Below are 20,546 nucleotides of genomic sequence, written 5' to 3' on the forward strand. Positions count from 1 at the left end.
TGCTCGTTAATCCTGTTCATTGGGAATACAATAAATCTCTCGTAGTGTATTGCCTGTTTCAAATGATTAGATAATCAATGCGAAGCAAAACAATCTAATGTAATTCTGTTACAGTAGATTCTGTTAACAGAATTCTGTAGATTACAGTAGATTCTGTAATTCTGTTAATCGGAGCCTCGATTAACCCCTCGAATTAATCGTGGGGATTCCAGCAAGTTGGTCCTTCAACGATCGGGAAGTTTTCTCCTATAATACAGATAGGAGATAGCTTCTTAACTTCGTACAACCTAGAAATTTAAAAATAAATTGACAATTGGGTGTTTCCAGTTGTTGGCGTGACCCTACAGAGTCTGACATTGTCCAATCAGCGCTGACCGTGTAGGGAAACTCCCAATTTAATCTGAAGTTTTTAGGAGGAGCAATGGAGGAACAGCACAATGTAGAGTTTTAGGAAAACAAGTTCCAGAATTCTTATTTTCCCGACAATGCCAGTATTTGCTAACGCAGATGTTCGAATAGAGGCTGCCTTGTAATGTGGCCACATAACCATACTGGAAGGAATGTGCCGGCAAGGGAAAAAAAGACCCACTAATGGGTACTAAATTATGCTCTGGGCCCCTAGGGCTCAAAAGCTTCGTCACTGTCGTCCAGGATTTGACATATGACCTTTTATATTGCAATGCTTCTAGTAAATTCCTTCAAAGAAGTTATACAGGATTAGAAAAACATGACGTTTTTATTAAAAAGTAGCGCCACACCTACCCGCAGGTTGTGTGTGGTATTGCAGCTCAGACCTATTCACATGAATGGAATGGAGTTGCAATATTGGGTAAAACCAGGGGCTTCCATGTTTTCAATCATCCTTGTACTACTCATTTGTTATATGGTTCACATCGTATTTATTTATTTTTTCCTCGTAGTTATTTTTCTCTTTCTTTCTTTCTTAGATGACCGCGTTGATCAGAGAGCGTGCCTTATCTGTGGGGATCGTGCCACAGGCCTCCATTATGGCATCATTTCTTGCGAGGGCTGCAAAGGATTCTTTAAGCGCAGTATCTGCAATAAGAGAGTATACCGATGTAGCCGTGACAAGAACTGCGTCATGTCGCGCAAACAGAGGAATCGTTGCCAGTATTGTCGACTACTCAAGTGCCTCCAAATGGGGATGAACAGGAAAGGTAACGCAGTGTTGCATCTTTACATTTTTATAAATCAATTTAATAAAACTTATATGCAATATCTAGTAATTTAAAGGGGACTTCTCGCTGATTTTTTTAAATTCAAATGGAGTACCTCCTTCGACTGGCGTTTATCCACAGATTCTGGAACAGTTTTTCTTTTTCTTCTGTGCCCCTCCATTCCAAAGCTATGCCCCCCAGTAATGAAGCAAATTTTTCCCTCAACTAACTGGGCGTGTACCACAAAACTTCTCTGTGGGCGTGTTTTCTCCTACCCTGATGCTGGCCAATTAAATCACAGCCACGCCCATAAAAAAGTTCTGTGGTATACGCCCAGTTGCTTAAAAGGAAATTTTTCTTCTTTATTGCAGGAGGGCATAACTTTGGAACGGAGTGTCAAGCAAGGTGAGGGAAGGAACAAGTGTACAACGAAGGGAGCCCAACAACTAGGGAAAGGGGGAGTGGAGACCCCTAGGCAGATCTAATATCACCCTGACTACCCTGTCATCCCTATATAGGTTTCTCACCTATCGCCGAGCAGGAAAACTAATCCCTGAATGTCCCTAGATAGGGAGGGGATGGGGTGAACACTAGTCAGGCCCCACTGTAACTAAAGACAGCAAGGTAAACAAACAAACACTTAGCTTGAGAAGACATCAGAGTGATAGCGCCAACTGTCCTCCAGGGGAAGGCCAAGGAGAAACTAGCCGACTACTAGTACTCCATGCATGGACAGATGAACATCGGCGACTCTCTGAAGACACTGAGAGTTTCTAACTACCAAGCAAGGGTGTGTCAATTAGCAGCAGGAGGTGGAGGTCGCTGCAGGGTCCTAAAGGAAGAAGGATATCTCTACACTACAGAGATGAGAGAATCAAGAAGGCGTCTGCAATGCCAAGCGCAGTGACCTTCTACAGCCGGATCCCTGTGACACGGAGGGGCACAGAGGAAAAAGAAAAAGCGTTCCTGAATCAGAGGAGCAGGGGCAATTAGAAGAGTTGCTCAGATTAAATTTAAAATATCCAATGAAAGTTCTCCTTTAAAGGGGTTTTCTCATATAGTAAATTATTTTAATAAGGCATAAATGATTGGTGGGTGGGTATTTGAATTTTGGGACCCCCTACAGTCTTAAAGAATGGGGATGTCATATTGTTCATTTCCATTTTAATTATGGCCCCAATACCTAGGGTTCTACTGAACTGGACTTGTATTTACGCAAGTCTGGGTTAGTTGCACCCCAGGAGGTCCATCTGAAAGTGGCCTTACTAAACTACAAACACAAGCCCAACCTGCTTACAACAGACGTAATAATAAGGCAGATTAATGAAAACCGAAAGAAAAAAAAAAGCATCTGTTTCCCATAACAACCAATCACACCACAGCTTTCTTTTTAAATTCTGCTCCTGAAAAATGAAAGCTGCGCTGTGATTGGTCGATATGGGCAACAAAGACACTTTAACCTATTAGACAGTTTTATAATTCATTTATTAGTGAATCCCCTTCTGTGTACAACCGGTAGAGACGGAGGCAAGCGCAGTGTGGCCGCCATTCTAAGTCCGGTCAGGATGTGCTGCCGCAAAACGGACACAGGAAAGAGCTTATGTTGCACTCTCCTAATACTGGGTCCGTTGCCGTAGTAACTAATTATATTTCTGATCTTGGCAGATTGTATTAATTGGTTGCTATGAGCTACTGTTCCATTTTTGACGACGCTGGACTTTATGCTGTCGCCCAATAACGACATTTTCTGCTTCTACAGAGTAAATGATGGAGAATGAAAGCATGACCTGTGGGTCGCGGATGTGAATACTCCAAGTAATTCTTGTCCGCCATCCTAATATCAGCAATTTAATGGTGTCTAGTTTCCACCTAGTGGACTGTGCATGTAACTGCAGTGTGGTGCAGGCGAGCCAGATTGTAAATCTCTATTATCTGCTCATATACATGGACATATGACGGGCCTTTTGTCCAATTTAACCGCTTTACAAAAGACACATTTACCAGAACTTCTCATTTACCGGTTGTTCTTTTTTTCCGGATTCTGGCTCGATAAAATATTAAACATCACATAAATTATTGCAGCGGTGGGAGAATCCGCCTGTTCCTGCCACCTGTACACGTCAATCTGGCAGATATATCCCATTGGACTCATTATAGAACAGTAATTGTTGGAGCCGGTCCTGGTCACTTGTAGAAGACTGCAAAAATATGTTCGGAGCAGCACCAGCCTTGTCCGTGGACTCTGCCCGGTATTGCTTTTATTTTTTCATCATGTAAATTCATAGGTGCTTTCAATGGTATCATTTTGGGCTACATATAACCCATTGATTAGCCTTTATACTTTTAGGGGGAATAATTAGCTGAAAAAGAAAAAATAAAACGGCAATGCCACCATTTTTCAATATAGGGTTCAGAAAAATAGCATTTTAACTTTATTATATATAACATTGTGTTATTGCTAATAATATACATATGTGTAGTGTGTGTGTGTGTGTGTATGTATATATATATATATATATATATATATATATATATTATTTATATATAATATTTATTATATCTTTATTACTATTGTTAGATAAAATAAATGAATCCCATTTAAAAATGTCCATATAGTGTAAATTTCGCAAAATAAAAAAAATGTCGTACATACCTGGTATTGCCACAGTAATACCAATGCTTAATGTCTATATTTTTGTATATATTATAGTATTTTGCCAGTATCATATATGTATTTTATTATTTAACTTTATGGCTATTTTTTAATAAGAAAGCTGATCAGATTATATGCTAAACTTTTTTTATTTATTTAAATTTTTGGCACATTTATGTATATATATATATATATATATATATATATATATATATATATATATATATATATATATACAGTCATGGCCAAAAGTTTTGAGAATGACACCAAAATTATATTTTCACATGATCTGCTGGCCTCTGGTTTTTATTAGTGTTTGTCTGATATTTATATCACATACAGAAATATAATTGCAATCATATTATGAGTACCAATAGGTTATATTGACTGTTAGAATGAGTTAATGCAGCAAGTCAATATTTACAGTGTTGCCCCTTCTTCCTCAAGACCTCTTTAATTCTCCCTGGCATGCTCTCAATCAACTTTTGGACCAAATCCTGACTGATAGCAGTCCATTCTTGCATAATCAATGCTTGCATTTTGCCAGAATTTGTTGGTTTTTGTTTGTCCACCCGTCTCTTGATGATTGACCACAAGTTCTCAATGGGATTAAGATCTGGGGAGTTTCCAGGCCATGGACCCAAAATCTCTATGTTTTGTTCCATGAGCCATTTAGTTATCACCTTTGCTTTATGGCAAGGTGCTCCATCATACTGGAAAAGGCATTGTTGGGCACCAAACTGCTCTTGGACGGTTGGGAGAAGTTGCTCTTGGAGGACATTCTGGTACCATTCTTTATTCATGGCTGTGTTTTTAGGCAAGACTGCGAGTGAGCCGATTCCCTTGGCTGAGAAGCAACCCCACACATGAATGGTTTCAGGATGCTTTACAGTGGGCATGAGACAAGACTGGTGGTAGCGCTCACCTCTTCTTCTCCGAATAAGCTGTTTTCCAGATGTCCCAAACAATCGAAAAGGGGATTCATCAGAGAAAATGACTTTGCCCCAGTCCTCAGCAGTCCACTCCCTGTACCTTTTGCAGAATATCAGTCAGTCCCTGATGTTTTTTCTGGAGAGAAGTGGCTTCTTTGCTGCCCTCCTTGAAACCAGCCCTTGCTCAAAGAGTCTCCGCCTCACAGTGCGTGCAGAAGCACTCACACCAGCCTGCTGCCATTCCTGAGCAAACTCGGCACTGCTGGTAGTCCGATCCCACAGCTGAAACAGTTTTAAGATACGGTCCTGGCGCTTGCTGGTCTTTCTTGGGCGCCCTGGAGCCTTTTTGACAACAATGGAAGCTCTCTCCTTGAAGTTCTTGATGATGCGATAGATTGTTGACTGAGGTGCAATCTTTGTAGCTGCGATACTCTTCCCTGTTAGGCCATTTTTGTGCAGTGCAATGATGGTTGCACGTGTTTCTTTAGAGATAACCATGGTTAACTGAAGAGAAACAATGATACCAAGAACCAGCCTCCTTTTAAAGTGTCCAGTGATGTCATTCTTACGTAATCATGACTGATTGATCGCCAGCCCTGTCCTCATCAACACCCACACCTGTGTTAATGGATCAATCACTAAAACGATGTTAGCTGCTCCTTTTAAAGCAGGACTGCAATGATGTTGAAATGTGTTTTGGGGGTTAAAGTTCATTTTCTGGGCAAATATTGACTTTGCAAGTACAGTAATTGCTGTTAAGCTGATCACTCTTTGACATTCAGGAGTATATGCAAATTGCCATTACAAAAAATGAAGCAGTAAACTTTGGAAAAATTACTATTTGTCTCATTCTCAATACTTTTGGCCATGACTGTGTGTGTATATATATATATATATATATATATATATATATATATATATATATATATATATATATATATATATATATATATATATATATATATATATATAATATATGTATGTATATATATATATGTGTGTAGAGACAGATATATATATATATATATCTATATATCTGTCTATATATGTATGTATATATATATATATATACAGTACAGACCAAAAGTTTGGACACACCTTCTCATTTAAAGATTTTTCTGTATTTTCATGACTATGAAAATTGTACATTCACACTGAAGGCATCAAAACTATGAATTAACACATGTGGAATTATATACTTAACAAAAAAGTGTGAAACAACTGAAAATATGTCTTATATTCTAGGTTCTTCAAAGTAGCCACCTTTTGCTTTGATGACTGCTTTGCACACTTTTGGCATTCTCTTGATGAGCTTCAAGAAGTAGTCACCGGAAATGGTCTTCCAACAATCTTGAAGGAGTTCCCAGAGATGCTTAGCACTTGTTGGCCCTTTTGCCTTCACTCTGCGGTCCAGTTCACCCCAAACCATCTAGATTGGGTTCAGGTCTGGTGACTGTGGAGGCCAGGTCATCTGGCGTAGCACCCCATCACTCTCCTTCTTGGTCAAATAGTCCTTACACAGCCTGGAGGTGTGTTTGGGGTCATTGTCCTGTTGAAAATAAATGATGGTCCAACTAAACGCAAACCGGATGGAATAGCATGCCACTGCAAGATGCTGTGGTAGCCATGCTGGTTCAGTATGCCTTCAATTTTGAATAAATCCCCAACAGTGTAACCAGCAAAGCACCGCCACACCATCACACCTCCTCCTCCATGCTTCATGGTGGGAACCAGGCATGTAGAGTCCATCCGTTCACCTTTTCTGCGTCGCTCAAAGACATGGTGGTTGGAACCAAAAATCTCAAATTTGGACTCATCAGACCAAAGCACAGATTTCCACTAGTCTAATGTCCATTCCTTGTGTTCTTTAGCCCAATCAAGTCTCTTCTGCTTGTTGCCTGTCCTTAGCAGTGGTTTCCTAGCAGCTATTTTACCATGAAGGCCTGCTGCACAAAGTCTCCTCTTAACAGTTGTTGTAGAGATGTGTCTGCTGCTAGAACTCTGTGTGGCATTGACCTGGTCTCTAATCTGAGCTGCTGTTAACCTGCGATTTATGAGGCTGGTGACTCTGATAAACTTATCCTCAGAAGCAGAGGTGACTCTTGGTCTTCCTTTCCTGGGGCGGTCCTCATGTGATCCATTTTCTTTGTAGCGCTTGATGGTTTTTGCAACTACACTTGGGGACACTTTCATAGTATTCCCAATTTTTCGGACTGACTGACCTTCATTTCTTAAAGTAATGATGGCCACTCGTTTTTCTTTACTTAGTCCTACCGAATAGACTGTTAGCTGCTTTTTTCTTGCCATAATTCAAATTCTAACAGTCTATTCAGTAGGACTATCAGCTGTGTATCCACCAGACTTCTGCACTAGTGTTGAGCCACCCCCGTAGTGTTCGGGTTCGGTTCGGTTCGTCGAACACCGGGATGTTCGAGGAACTGTTCGTCGAACTGTTCGTCGAACACCTTAGAACACCGTCGAACACCGTTAAAACCAATGGCAGGCAAACAAAAACACATAGAAACACATAGAAAACACCTGCAAAGGTGTCCAAAAGCTGACAAACTGCTCAGAAGACACTCTCTTTAAAAAAGCCGGCCGGCAAATTCAGCAGCGGCATACACCGGTACCCGACAATTTAGACAAGAAGGAATAGAGCATCACACATAGATTAGATAGATAGAAACATGTCAGTCACACATATAAGAAGCACAGTGACAGTGTTGGTTACTGCACTTGTCATTTAGTGTAAAGGATTTATTAAAAAAAATATTAGTGTTTTCATGCACCGTCTCTTTAAAAAAGCCGGCCGGCAATTCAGCATCTGTACTCGACAATTTAGAACAGAAAGAATAGAGCTTCACACACAGATTAGATAGATAGAAACATGTCAGTCACATATATAATAAGTACAGTGATAGTGTTGCTTACTATACTTGTCATTTAGTGTAAAGGATTTATTTAAAAAAATAATAGTGTTTTCATGCACTGTCTCTTTAAAAAAGCCGGCCGGCAATTCAGCAGCGGTACCCGACAATTTATAACAGAAAGATAGAGCATCACATATAGATTAGATAGATAGAAACATGTCAGTCACATATATATGAAGTACAGTGATAGTGTTGGTTACTGTACTTGTCATTTAGTATTAAAATAAAGGATTTATTATTAAAAAAATTGGCGTGGGGTTCCCCTTAATTTTAGGCTCTAGCGGAGGTTAAGCAGACGGCTGGGGCAGATGTTTGAAGCCTGGGAAGGGGGTAATACCCACGGAGCTTCCCAGGCTACTAATATCAGCCCCCAGCTGAATACATAGCCTTTACTAGCTATTAAAGTGGGGGACCCCCCAAAAAAAATGACATGGGGTCCCCCCTAATTTAATAGCTAGCAAAGGCTAGGCAGACAGCTGGGGGCTGATATTAATAGCCCAGGAAGGGTGCCATGAATATTGGCCCCCTCCCAGGCTAGAAACACCAGCCGTCAGCCGCCCCAGAAATGGCGCATTCATAGGATGCGCCAATTCTGGCACTTAGCCTCGCTCTTCCACGCTGCCCTGGTGCGGTGGCAGGGGGTAATAGGGTTGGGGTTGATGTCAGCTTATAATGCCAGCTGACATCAAGCCCAGGTTAGTAATGGAGAGGCGTCTATAAGACACCCCCATTACTAACCCCATAGTCAAAGTTAAAAAAAACACAAACACCCAGAATAAAGTCCTTTAATTGAAATAAAGACACAATCCTTTATTGTTCTAAATTAAACCATACTTACCATCACGCCCATTCCAGCTGAAGCCAACGATCTCCTGCAATAAAAGAAAAATAATAAAGCAACCTCATCCTTACCTTTCCATGGTTCCCACGACAGCTTCAGCTCTGCTACATCGAGATGACAGGCTGGACCGCAGCAGAACGCTGCCATCCAGCCTGTCATCCCGCAGACACTGAGAAGCGCAGGCTTGCTTGCGCTGCTCAGCGTCTCTCTGTGACGACATCCAGATGAGCCGAGTTCATGTCCAATGAACTCGGCTCACCTCATGCACGTCACTGACAGCGTGGGAAAATTCTCACGCTGAAGCGCTGATTGCAGGAGAATGTTCCCACGCTGTCAGTGACGTGCAGGAGGTGAGCTGAGTTCATTGGACATGAGCTCACCTCATGCACATCACTGACAGCGTGGGAGAATTCTCCTGCACTCAGCACTTCAGCGTGAGAATTTTCCCACGCTGTCAGTGACGTGCATGAGGTGAGCCGAGTTCATTGGACATGGCCTCCCTGCGCTGCAGATTCCAGCCCCCAGCTGCCTTGTTGTACCTGGCTGGACACAAAAATAGGGCGAAGCCCCACGTACTTTTTTTTTAATTATTTCATGAAATTCATGAAATAATTAAGAAAAAAAGGCCTTCCCTATATTGTTGTGTCCGGCCAGGTACAAATAGGCAGCTGGTGGTTGGGGGCAGCCCGTTCCTGCCTGCTGTACCTGGCTGGACACAAATATAGTGCGAAGCCCCACTTCAATTTTTTTAAATTATTTCAGGAAATTCATGAAATAATTTAAAAAAAATTGACGTGGGGCTTCGCACTATATTTGTGTCCAGCCAGGTACAGCAGGCAGGAACGGGCTGCCCCCAACCACCAGCTGCCTATTTGTACCTGGCCGGACACAACAATATAGGGAAGCCCTTTTTTTCTTAATTATTTCATGAAATAATTTAAAGAAAATTGACGTGGGGCTTCGCCCTGTTTTTGTGTCCAGCCAGGTACAACTAGGCAGCTGGGGGCTGGAATCCGCAGCGCAGGGAGGCCCAAGCTTTCTGGGCCACCCCCGCTGCAAATTGCAGTCCGCAGCCACCCCGGAAAATGGCGCGTTCATAGAAGCGCCATCTTCTGGCGCTGTACCCAACTCATCCAGGGCCCTGATGCGGTGGCTCACTGGGTAATAAAGGGGTTAGGGCCAGCTTGGCATTATCAGCTGGCCCTAAGCCTGAAATTCATGGGGTCACGCCAATATTAGACATGACCACCATGAATTTCTAGTAAAGTATTTAAAAAAAACACAACACCCAGAAAAAAGTCCTTTAATTGAAATAAACACACAATTCTTTATTGTTCTAAATTAAACCATACTTACCATCACGCCCATTCCAGCTGAAGCCAACGATCTCCTGAAATAAAAGAAAAATAATAAAGCAACATCATCCTTACCTTTCCATGGTTCCCATGACAGCTTCAGCTCTGCTACATCGAGATGACAGGCTGGACCGCAGCAGAACGCTGCCATCCAGCCTGTCATCCCGCAGACACTGAGAAGCGCAGGCTTGCTTGCGCTCCACAGTGTCTCTCTGTGAGGGCATCCAGATGAGCCGAGTTAATGTCCAATGAACTCGGCTCACCTCATGCACGTCACTGACAGCGTGGGAAAATTCTCCTGCACTCAGCGCTTCAGCGTGGGAGAATTCTCACACTGAAGCGCTGAGTGCAGGAGAATTCTCCCACGCTGTCAGTGACGTGCAGGAGGTGAGCTGAGTTCATTGGACATGAGCTCACCTTATGCACGTCACTGACAGCGTGGGAAAATTCTCCTGCACTCAGCGCTTCAGCGTGGGAGAATTCTCACGCTGAAGCGCTGAGTGCAGGAGAATTCTCCCACGCTGTCAGTGACGTGCAGGAGGTGAGCTGAGTTCATTGGACATGAGCTCACCTTATGCACGTCACTGACAGCGTGGGAAAATTCTCCTGCACTCAGCGCTTCAGCGTGGGAGAATTCTCACGCTGAAGCGCTGAGTGCAGGAGAATTCTCCCACGCTGTCAGTGACGTGCAGGAGGTGAGCTGAGTTCATTGGATATGAGCTCACCTTATGCACGTCACTGACAGCGTGGGAGAATTCTCCTGCACTCACCGCTTCAGCGTGAGAATTTTCCCACGCTGTCAGTGACGTGCATGAGGTGAGCCGAGTTCATTGGACATGAACTCGGCTCATCTGGATGTCGTCACAGAGAGACGCTGAGCAGCGCAAGCAAGCCTGCGCTTCTCAGTGTCTGCGGGATGAGAGGCTGGATGGCAGCGTTCTGCTGCGGTCCAGCCTGTCATCTCGATGTAGCAGAGCTGAAGCTGTCGTGGGAACCATGGAAAGGTAAGGATGAGGTTGCTTTATTATTTTTCTTTTATTGCAGGAGATCGTTGGCTTCAGCTGGAATGGGCGTGACGGTAAGTATGGTTTAATTTAGAACAATAAAGGATTGTGTCTTTATTTCAATTAAAGGACTTTATTCTGGGTGTTTGTGTTTTTTTTAACTTTGACTATGGGGTTAGTAATGGGGGTGTCTTATAGACGCCTCTCCATTACTAACCTGGGCTTGATGTCAGCTGGCATTATAAGCTGACATCAACCCCAACCCTATTACCCCCTGCCACCGCACCAGGGCAGCGTGGAAGAGCGAGGCTAAGTGCCAGAATTGGCGCATCCTATGAATGCGCCATTTCTGGGGCAGCTGACGGCTGGTGTTTCTAGCCTGGGAGGGGGCCAATATTCATGGCTCCCTTCCTGGGCTATTAATATCAGCCCCCAGCTGTCTGCCTAGCCTTTGCTAGCTATTAAATTAGGGGGGACCCCACGTCATTTTTTTGGGGGGGTCCCCCATTTTAATAGCTAGTAAAGGCTATGTATTCAGCTGGGGGCTGATATTAGTAGCCTGGGAAGCTCCGTGGGTATTACCCCCTTCCCAGGCTTCAAACATCTGCCCCAGCCGTCTGCTTAACCTCCGCTAGAGACTAAAATTAAGGGGAACCCCACGCCAATTTTTTTAATAATAAATCCTTTATTTTAATACTAAATGACAAGTACAGTAACCAACACTATCACTGTACTTCATATATATGTGACTGACCTGTTTCTATCTATCTAATCTATGTGTGAAGCTCTATTCTGTCTGTTATAAATTGTCGGGTACAGATGCTGAATTGCCGGCCGGCTTTTTTAAAGAGACGGTGCATGAAAACACTATTATTTTTTTTGATAAATCCTTTACGCTAAATGACAAGTACAGTAAGCAACACTGTCACTGTACTTCGTATATATGTGGTTGACATGTTTCTATCTATCTAATCTATGTGTGAAGCTCTATTCTGTCTGTTATAAATTGTCGCCGGCCGGCTTTTTTAAAGAGACGGTGCATGAAAACACTATTATTTTTTTTGATAAATCCTTTACGCTAAATGACAAGTACAGTAAGCAGCACTTTCACTGTACTTCATATATATGTGGCTGACATGTTTATATCTATCTAATCTATGTGTGAAGCTCTATTCTTTCGGTTCTAAATTGTCGGGTACCGGTGTATGCCGCTGCTGAATTGCCGGCTTTTCATGTTTCACTGTTGGCACTGTTCCCATCGATTTGGGCAATCACTGTAATGCCACAACCACCATGGCTGTGGCATTACAGTGAGTGGCAGACAATCCCTGCATGATTGGTGCTCTAAATAGCACCAGACATGCAGGACACGCTTTTGGTGCACGAACAGTTATCGAACATAACCTCGAACAGCCGAATTTTTTGCAAATCGTTCGGGTTCGTCGAACAACTCGAACACCGCCCAAAACAGCTCGAATTTGAGATTGGCGAACAGTTCTAGTCGAACACCGCTCATCTCTATTCTGCACAACACAACTGATGGTCTCAACCCCATTAATAAGGCAAGAAATCCCACTGATTAAACCTGACAGGGCACACCTGTGAAGTGAAAACCATTTCCGGTGACTACCTCTTGAAGCTCATCAAGAGAATGCCAAGAGTGTGCAAAGCAGTCATCAAAGCAAAAGGTGGCTACTGTGAAGACCCTAGAATATAAGACATATTTTCAGTTGTTTCACACTTTTTTGTTAAGTATATAATTCCACATGTGTTAATTCATAGTTTTGATGCCTTCAGTGTGAATGTACAATTTTCATAGTCATGAAAATATAGAATAATCTTTAAATGAGAAGGTGTGTCCAAACTTTTGGTCTGTACTGTATGTATGTATGTATGTGTGTATGTATGTGTGTGTGTGTGTATGTATATATATATATATATATATATATATATATATATATATATATAGTAGCTAGATATACATATCTAGATATCTGTATAGATATGTATATCTATATAGACATGTATAGATATCTATATAGATATATGTATCGATATATATATGTATTTCTTTTTTTTACTTTTTTACCTTTTTTATTTTTAATAAACCTAATTTGGCTATATATTTTCTGGTTGCACTATAGGGCTTAATTGTGCTATCTTCTGATCACCAATAAATTTCACAGCAGTATTATTTTTGAGAGCCCGAATAGGCAAATACAGATGGCATCTATTAGGGTGACCAATGGCGACAATCCATTTGCACCACGTATTTGTGTTGCAGGGAAAACAGAGGGTCCCATCTCCCCCTGTTTAAGATGACACGTTTAACTATTGAATTAAGCTGGCCGTATGCATTCGACTTATGTCAGCCAAACCTGCCGATATTGACAGGTTCGGCCGACTGTATATGTATGGGGTACACTGGCCAAATGATGTTCGGGAGAGGTGTTGATCAGTAATATCCAATTTTGGACTGCCAATCGCATTGTTCTCCATGAGATAAGCCACCAATCGGTGTATCAGTCAGCAGCTTTCTCATTTATCCTCTGTAGGAGCCACTTTTTACGGCAGCCATATTGGTTGTCGCCCAACTTGGTTGTCTGATGAAAAGTCATTCTCACCTATTCACTGGTTAGGTGATAACTTGTAGATCACTGGTCCGACAACTGGGATTCCTACCAATTGGCAAAACGGGGTCCTTTTATCCCAAGTAGAATGGAGCTGTAGTGCGCATGCTTAACCGCAGCTCCATTCATTCTCCATGGGGCTAACGAGCGCTGGCTCAGCATTTTCCGGCAGTCCCGATAGAGAATGAATGAAGTGGTTGGTTTTCACCGGACGACCCATTTAATTATTGGATTAAAAGTGGTTCAAAGGTGTGATTTTTTTTTTTTTTTTCTTAAATAGTTTGGTTGCAAAATTGTGAAAAGAGTTGTTTTTTTAATCCATTACAGTGAATTAAAACCAAAAATATTTTGTGATTTCATTAAAATAGTAGCATGGGCATAAAAAATATAACTAACGCGTTTCGAGTCAGTATATTGTAGATATACAGTACAGACCAAAAGTTTGGACACACCTTCTCATTTAAAGATTTTTCTGTATTTTCATGACTATGAAAATTGTACATTCACACTGAAGGCATCAAAACTATGAATTAACACATGTGGAGTTATATACTTAACAAAAAAGTGTGAAACAACTGAAAATATGTCTTATATTCTTGGTTCTTCAAAGTAGCCACCTTTTGCTTTGATGACTGCTTTGCACACTCTTGGCATTCTCTTGATGAGCTTCAAGAGATAGTCACCGGAAATGGTTTTCACTTCACAGGTGTGCCCTTTCAGGTTTAATAAGTGGGATTTCTTTCCTTATAAATGGGGTTGGGACCATCAGTTGTGTTGTGCAGAAGTCAGGAGGATACACAGCTGATAGTTCTACTGAATAGACTGTTAGCTGCTTTTTTCTTGCCATAATACAAATTCTAAGTAAAGAAAAACGAGTGGCCATCATTGCTTTAAGAAATGAAGGTCAGTCAGTGCGAAAAATTGGGTAAACTTTGAAACTGTCCCCAAGTGCAGTTGCAAAAACCATCAAGCGCTACAAAGAAACTGGCTCACATGAGGACCACCCCAGGAAAGGAAGACCAAGAGTCACCTCTGCTTCTGAGGATAAGTTTATCCGAGTCACCAGCCTCATAAATCGCAGGTTAACAGCAGCTCAGATTAGAGACCAGGTCAATGCCACACAGAGTTCTAGCAGCAGACACATCTCTACAACAACTGTTAAGAGGAGACTTTGTGCAGCAGGCCTTCATGGTAAAATAGCTGCTAGGAAACCACTGCTAAGGACAGACAACAAGGAGAAGAGACTTGTTTGGTCTAAAGAACACAAGGAATGGACATTAGACCAGTGGAAATCTGTGCTTTGGTCTGATGAGTCCAAATTTGAGATCTTTGGTTCCAACCACTGTCTTTGTGCGACGCCGAAAAGGTGAACGGATGGTCTATACATGCCTGGTTCCCACCGTGAAGCATGGAGGAGGAGGTGTGATGGTGTGGGGGTGCTTTGCTGGTGACACTGTTGGGGATTTATTCAAAATTGAAGGCATACTGAACCAGCATGGCTACCACAGCATCTTGCAGCGGCATGCTATTCCATCCAGTTTGCGTTTAGTTGGACCATCATTTATTTTTCAACAGGACAATGACCCCAAACACACCTCCAGGCTGTGTAAAAGCTATTTAACCAAGGAGAGTGATGGGGTGCTACGCCAGATGACCTGGCCTCCACAGTCACCAGACCTGAACCCAATCGAGATGGTTTGGGGTGAGCTGGACCGCAGAGTGAAGGCAAAAGGGCTAACAAGTGCTAAGCATCTCTGGGAACTCCTTCAAGATTGTTGGAAGACCATTTCCGGTGACTACCTCTTGAAGCTCATCAAGAAAATGCCAAGAGTGTGCAAAGCAGTCATCAAAGCAAAAGATGGCTACTTTGAAGAACCTAGAATATAAGACATATTTTCAGTTGTTTCACACTTTTTTGTTAAGTATATAATTCCACATGTGTTAATTCATAGTTTTGATGCCTTCGGTGTGAATGTACAATTTTCATAGTCATGAAAATACAGAAAAATCTTTAAATGAGAAGGTGTGTCCAAACTTTTGGTCTGTACTGTATATGAACTAGATCTACAATTAAGAGTCCGCTAGACTCAAAACGCGTCAGTTATATTTCAACTAAAATTATTTAAGCAGATAATGGGTTTAACACAATGGAGAATGAAGGTTTGATATTCAGGTATCAGGGAATACAGACTTCTGGTGACACCTGGAAGTTTTGGGAAAGTTTGCAGTCAAGACAAAGATAAAGAAATTAGAGATTAGGAGATGGTATCAGCCTGAGAAGACTAGTTTTGACTCATTGAGTAACACAATAGGCATTCACATACACTTCTTTATATAAACAGTGCCGGCCTTGGGCCTTTGACTTCTGGACATTGACTGCGGGAGAGGTAATTAATACCTATGGTGACAGTCATCCTGTGTGTGATGGGGTTATCACTATTATAGGGGCCATGCTAGTCAATAGATGAAGGTATTAACAGTAGTGGGTCTCTTAAGGCCCCGTGACACATAACGAGATCGTTGATACTTCACGGTTTTTGTGATGCAATAGCGATCTCGCTAGCGATCTCGTTATGTCTGACAGGTAGCAACGATTAGGCCCCTGCTGTGAGATCGCTGATCGTTACAAAGCTTCCTGGACCATTCCTGGGTCATTGCGCTCCCGCTGGGCAGTGTGCATCGCTGTGTTTGATCAAGGACCTCGTTAGCGATTCAGAACTGAGACACGTAGGCGTGCATAAATTGGACTTTTCCGCACCCCTCGTCCCCAATTGGTGGTCGCTACAGCGTTCTCATTTTCCGCCGTGCATAAAGAAGGCAACAGAATAGCGATTCCATCCTTTGTTTCTGACCTTGTGCTGGATTGCAGATCCTAGCAGAATTCTCCGGGCTGTTGATATCCTTTCATTCGACTGAGTCCTGATTTTGCGGATCGTTGTAGCGTTCTCCGGCTGTGACTGGCCGTACGCAGTAGTGTCCACCAATCGGAGATGAGGGGGCGCGGAAAAGTAATTTTATGCACGCCTTTGTGACACAGTACAGTCCCTATCAAGGTGTGGATCGTTTAAATAGCTGCTGTGTGAAAGCGTCCCAACGACCACCGAGATCGTTAGTTAGATCGCTGGGGCGGCCAAAATCGTTGGGAAGTTCTGCATGTTTGACAGCTCCCCAGCGATCATGAAACAACTCTCCAGCGATTCCAAAACCATGACGTAATAACGATCTCGCTAGCGATCTCGTTATGTGTGACGGGGCCTATAGATGTGTGTAGGAGAGTCAGGAGAAACGGCTGTCGGCCGATCCATCGGTCAACAGCTATCTGATGGGAATGGGGGGGGCTTTAATCTTATGGCCCCTATATACATCGAATAAAAGCTGGCTAAACCCACTGGTTTCATCTGGATAAGCCAACCATTCAATATGTATGTGGGCCCCCTGACTGTTCCCTGGCACATTATGATGGGGGACATAAGGATCTTGAAGTTGGAATTCAATAACTCGATCCTTTTTGGTGGGGAGATAAGCCTCTACCAGATGACACTGGCTATGACCCCGTTACAGGAATGAGCTTCCTGTGTATTGGTCCCAGGAGAAATACAATACTGGGCAAAAGTTTAAGACAGTTGTGGAAGAAATGCTTCAAATGAAGATTGCGTTAAAAAATAAAATAAAGTCCTAATATCAATATTTGGTGATCGTCCTTTGCCTTTAAAACAGCATCAATTCTTCTAGATACACTTGGACACAGTCAGGAATTTTGTAGGATTATCATCAGGTGTATGATTAACCAATTATACCAAATAGGTGATAATGATAATCATTTTCATATCTAGGTTGAAACACTGTCATTAATTAAAAGAGAAATAGCTGTTAAGGAGGCTTAAAACTGGATCAGGAACAGCCAAACTCTGCTCTAAAGGTGAGGTTGTGGAAGATAGTTTCATGGCACAGGTCATACACTATCAAAAGACTGCGCCCAGCAACAAGGCACAAGGTAGTTCTACTTCATCAGCACGGTCTGTCCCAGGCAAAGAAGGTTTTCATAATGTGCTGCTCATGGTCTTTAGAACAAGCACCAAGAAATGAGCATTGTTGAGGACCATAGTCGCATGGTGAGCCAAGGGAACTTCGCGAAGCAGATTAAAAACACATCATGCTTACTGTCCTTCGAAATACAAAGATGTCCATCTGTGCCATCAACTCAGAACTGTTTGGAGAGAAGTCTTTTTAGAAGTGGTTTTAATGAAATATTTGCGTCCCAAAAGTCATACCTTCAAAATGGAAACTAGAAGAAAGTGCAAAAACAGGAAAAATGGCAGCAGCTGTTCTGGACTGATAAGTCAAAATCGGAAATATTTAGCAGTAACATAAGGCAGTTTGTTCTCTTAAGGGCTGCAGAGCGTCAAAATAATGAGTCTGCAGGGAGCAGTGAAGCATGGTGGAGGGTCCTTGAAAGTTTAAGGCTGCATTTCAACAAATGGAGGTGGGAACTTAGTTTGGGTTCATGCCCTCAATGCTGAGAAATACAGGCAGATACTTACCCATAGTACAGTACCTTCAGGGAGGCATCTGATTGACTGCAAAATTATTCAGCAGTAGGACAACGAACCCAAACATTCAGCCAATGTTATTAATAAACACCTTCAGCGTAAAGAAAAGGAACATTGAGTCCTGGAAGTGATGATCCGGCCCCCACAGAGCCCTGATCTCACATCATCCAGTCTGTCTGCGGAAGAGTGAAGAATTTGTACAAGAGACATCCACAGAAGATCTGTGGTTAGTTCTACAAGATGTTTGGAACAACCTCCCTGCTGAGATCCTTCAAAAACTGAGAGAGTGTATCTAGAAGAATTTATGCTGTTTTGAGTGATTGATTTAATTTCTCTTTTGTTCATTCACTTTCTATTTTGTTAATTGATAATTAACTATTAATACTTCTACTTAAATTATTCTTACTTTGCAGCAGTTTTTCCTCCACACCTGCCTAAACCTTTTGCACAGTAATGTAGCCGTCAGCCAAGCAATCGTTTGGCCGACAGCTATCTAATATGTATGGCCAGTTTTACTGCTATGGGAAGAAAAAAACAAGCTTAAACAGATCAAGAGACTGTCTGAAGTAGACAATGACTCTGTTACTGTTTGCCATCAAATCCCCCTCAGCCCTCCAGGGCAAGGCTAGAGATAAACCGAAATCAGATAGCAGGTATTGGCCACCAGAGGACCTGTACAGACACACACTTGTCCTTAATCACAGGGCTTGTTAATAGTTAATCAGTTTCTTGGACTTATCTCCTCTGGGGTTTGACTAAATTCCAATAATAAAGTAACAAATATCCGTAAAAGCTCCTAAACACATTACGGCTATGTTGACACGCAGCGTTTTTGCTGCATTTTTGTATGCAAATTATGAGCTTCTTTTTACAGTACCGCGTTTCGAGCCAAGATAGCTGGTTTTGGCTGCAGAAAAAAAAACACCGCAAAAACGCTACATGTGATCACAGCCTAAAACCCTTTTTGAATCGGCAGATTTCAGCAGAACCAGCTGGCCATTTTATGCATACGGAGAGGTCTGCAGATTTTTTTTTTCTCTACAAATAGTCAGGGAAGATGGGGATCAGGTAGATTGAATTCAAACCCGATCCTTTTGTTCTCCAAGCGTGTGCCTTCAATGATTTAACATACCGATCGAGTTGCGATTAATTTATTTTTTTTTTTTTTAGCTGGACAGAAAAGTTGTGCAGAAGTTTTTGTTCCCTAAAAAGCTGTAAAAAAACAAAAACAAAAGAAAACTGATCGGTTTCTTAAATCATTGACAACAGTGTGAACGGAAACATTTTAAGACATCAGTTTTTCATCAGTTTGAAACTGATCCAGTTTCTATTGGATTCGTTCCAAGCAGATGAAAACTGGACATGTGAACTCCGCCTAAGGCTGACCATCCACATTAGATGGCTGTCGGCTGGGCGGCGCTTTAGCCGATCTTTCGGCTGTCAGAACTTTCTCTCCTATACACGGGAGCGCTCGCTCACTCTACCCGGGGCTCGATTTATGATGAGCTCAAGGGCATGTGCACACACATATTTTGTGGATTGGTTTCGGAGCAGATTTAACTTAAAAAATACTAGAAAGACTCTTCCTATTGATTTTTATTATAAAACCACTGTGCTGTTCATATGCTCAATATTTTGAATGTTTTTTTCCCCTCTTCAGGCTTTGAAAAACTCCTTGCGAAAAAAAAAAAAAAGCGTGCATATCACTTCTTTGATTTCCTGATGGAATCCGCTCCAAACTAGACTCTGTCCAATCAACAAAAAGAAAAACGCTTACAAAACGCGTAAAATAACTTTTCAAAACTGCTTTAGGAAACAAAAAAAACTCCTCCAAATATTCTCTAAAAGAAAGTGCAGTCCCTGAAACGCTTCCAAAAAAAAAAAATTTGTCCATACATACCATCAGGGGAAAAGTTGTAATTCAACACAAGATAGACCTGATAAGACCCTAGATTATTGGATGGTTGTAAATAGCTGTAAGATCTTGGCCCCACTATCAGTATTCGGTCAGTATTTTTTCTCAGGAGCGGGAGTGGGTGATAAATGCAGAATTGGTGACTTGTTTCTATTATACTTTTTTTTTGATTGTTCCTCACCTGTTTTTGAGAAAAACTACTGACAAAATACTGATAGTGGGGTCGTGGCCTTACTCTCACAATCCCCACTCGGCCAAGCTGGCATGTTGGAGACGCTGTGACCAAAAACACTGATTCTACCATTTGTATTTTTGCTCTTATGTTCACTGTATGGGATAAATATTTTGATATTAGTTTGTACAATTACTCCTTCAGCAATACCAAATATATATATAGATATTTTTTTACTTTTTTTTCTTTTTTACGCTTTGCTGTTTACACTTAGGGAAATATTTTGTATTTGTTTTAGATGTTTAAAAAATATATATTTTTACATTTTTGTTTTGCATTTTTGAACCTGCGATCTCCTATATAATACACTGGAATACTGTAGTATT

General features: G+C 41.8%; 1 protein-coding gene across 1 annotated transcript in view; it reads left to right on the forward strand.

The window, feature by feature from the left end:
* The window catches only part of LOC141155470 (nuclear receptor subfamily 6 group A member 1-like), a 260,468-nt gene that overhangs the window by 215,990 nt on the left and 23,932 nt on the right, over nucleotides 1-20,546 (forward strand). The window contains exon 4 of the mRNA XM_073642336.1: nucleotides 948-1,178. Within this exon, the coding sequence (XP_073498437.1) occupies nucleotides 948-1,178 (231 nt within the window). The remainder of the gene's footprint in view (nucleotides 1-947; nucleotides 1,179-20,546) is intronic.

This window comes from Phyllobates terribilis, unplaced genomic scaffold, assembly GCF_046119375.1.
Source record: "Phyllobates terribilis strain yellow unplaced genomic scaffold, ASM4611937v1 Scaffold_7__3_contigs__length_470593459, whole genome shotgun sequence".
Taxonomy (NCBI): Eukaryota; Metazoa; Chordata; class Amphibia; order Anura; family Dendrobatidae; genus Phyllobates; species Phyllobates terribilis.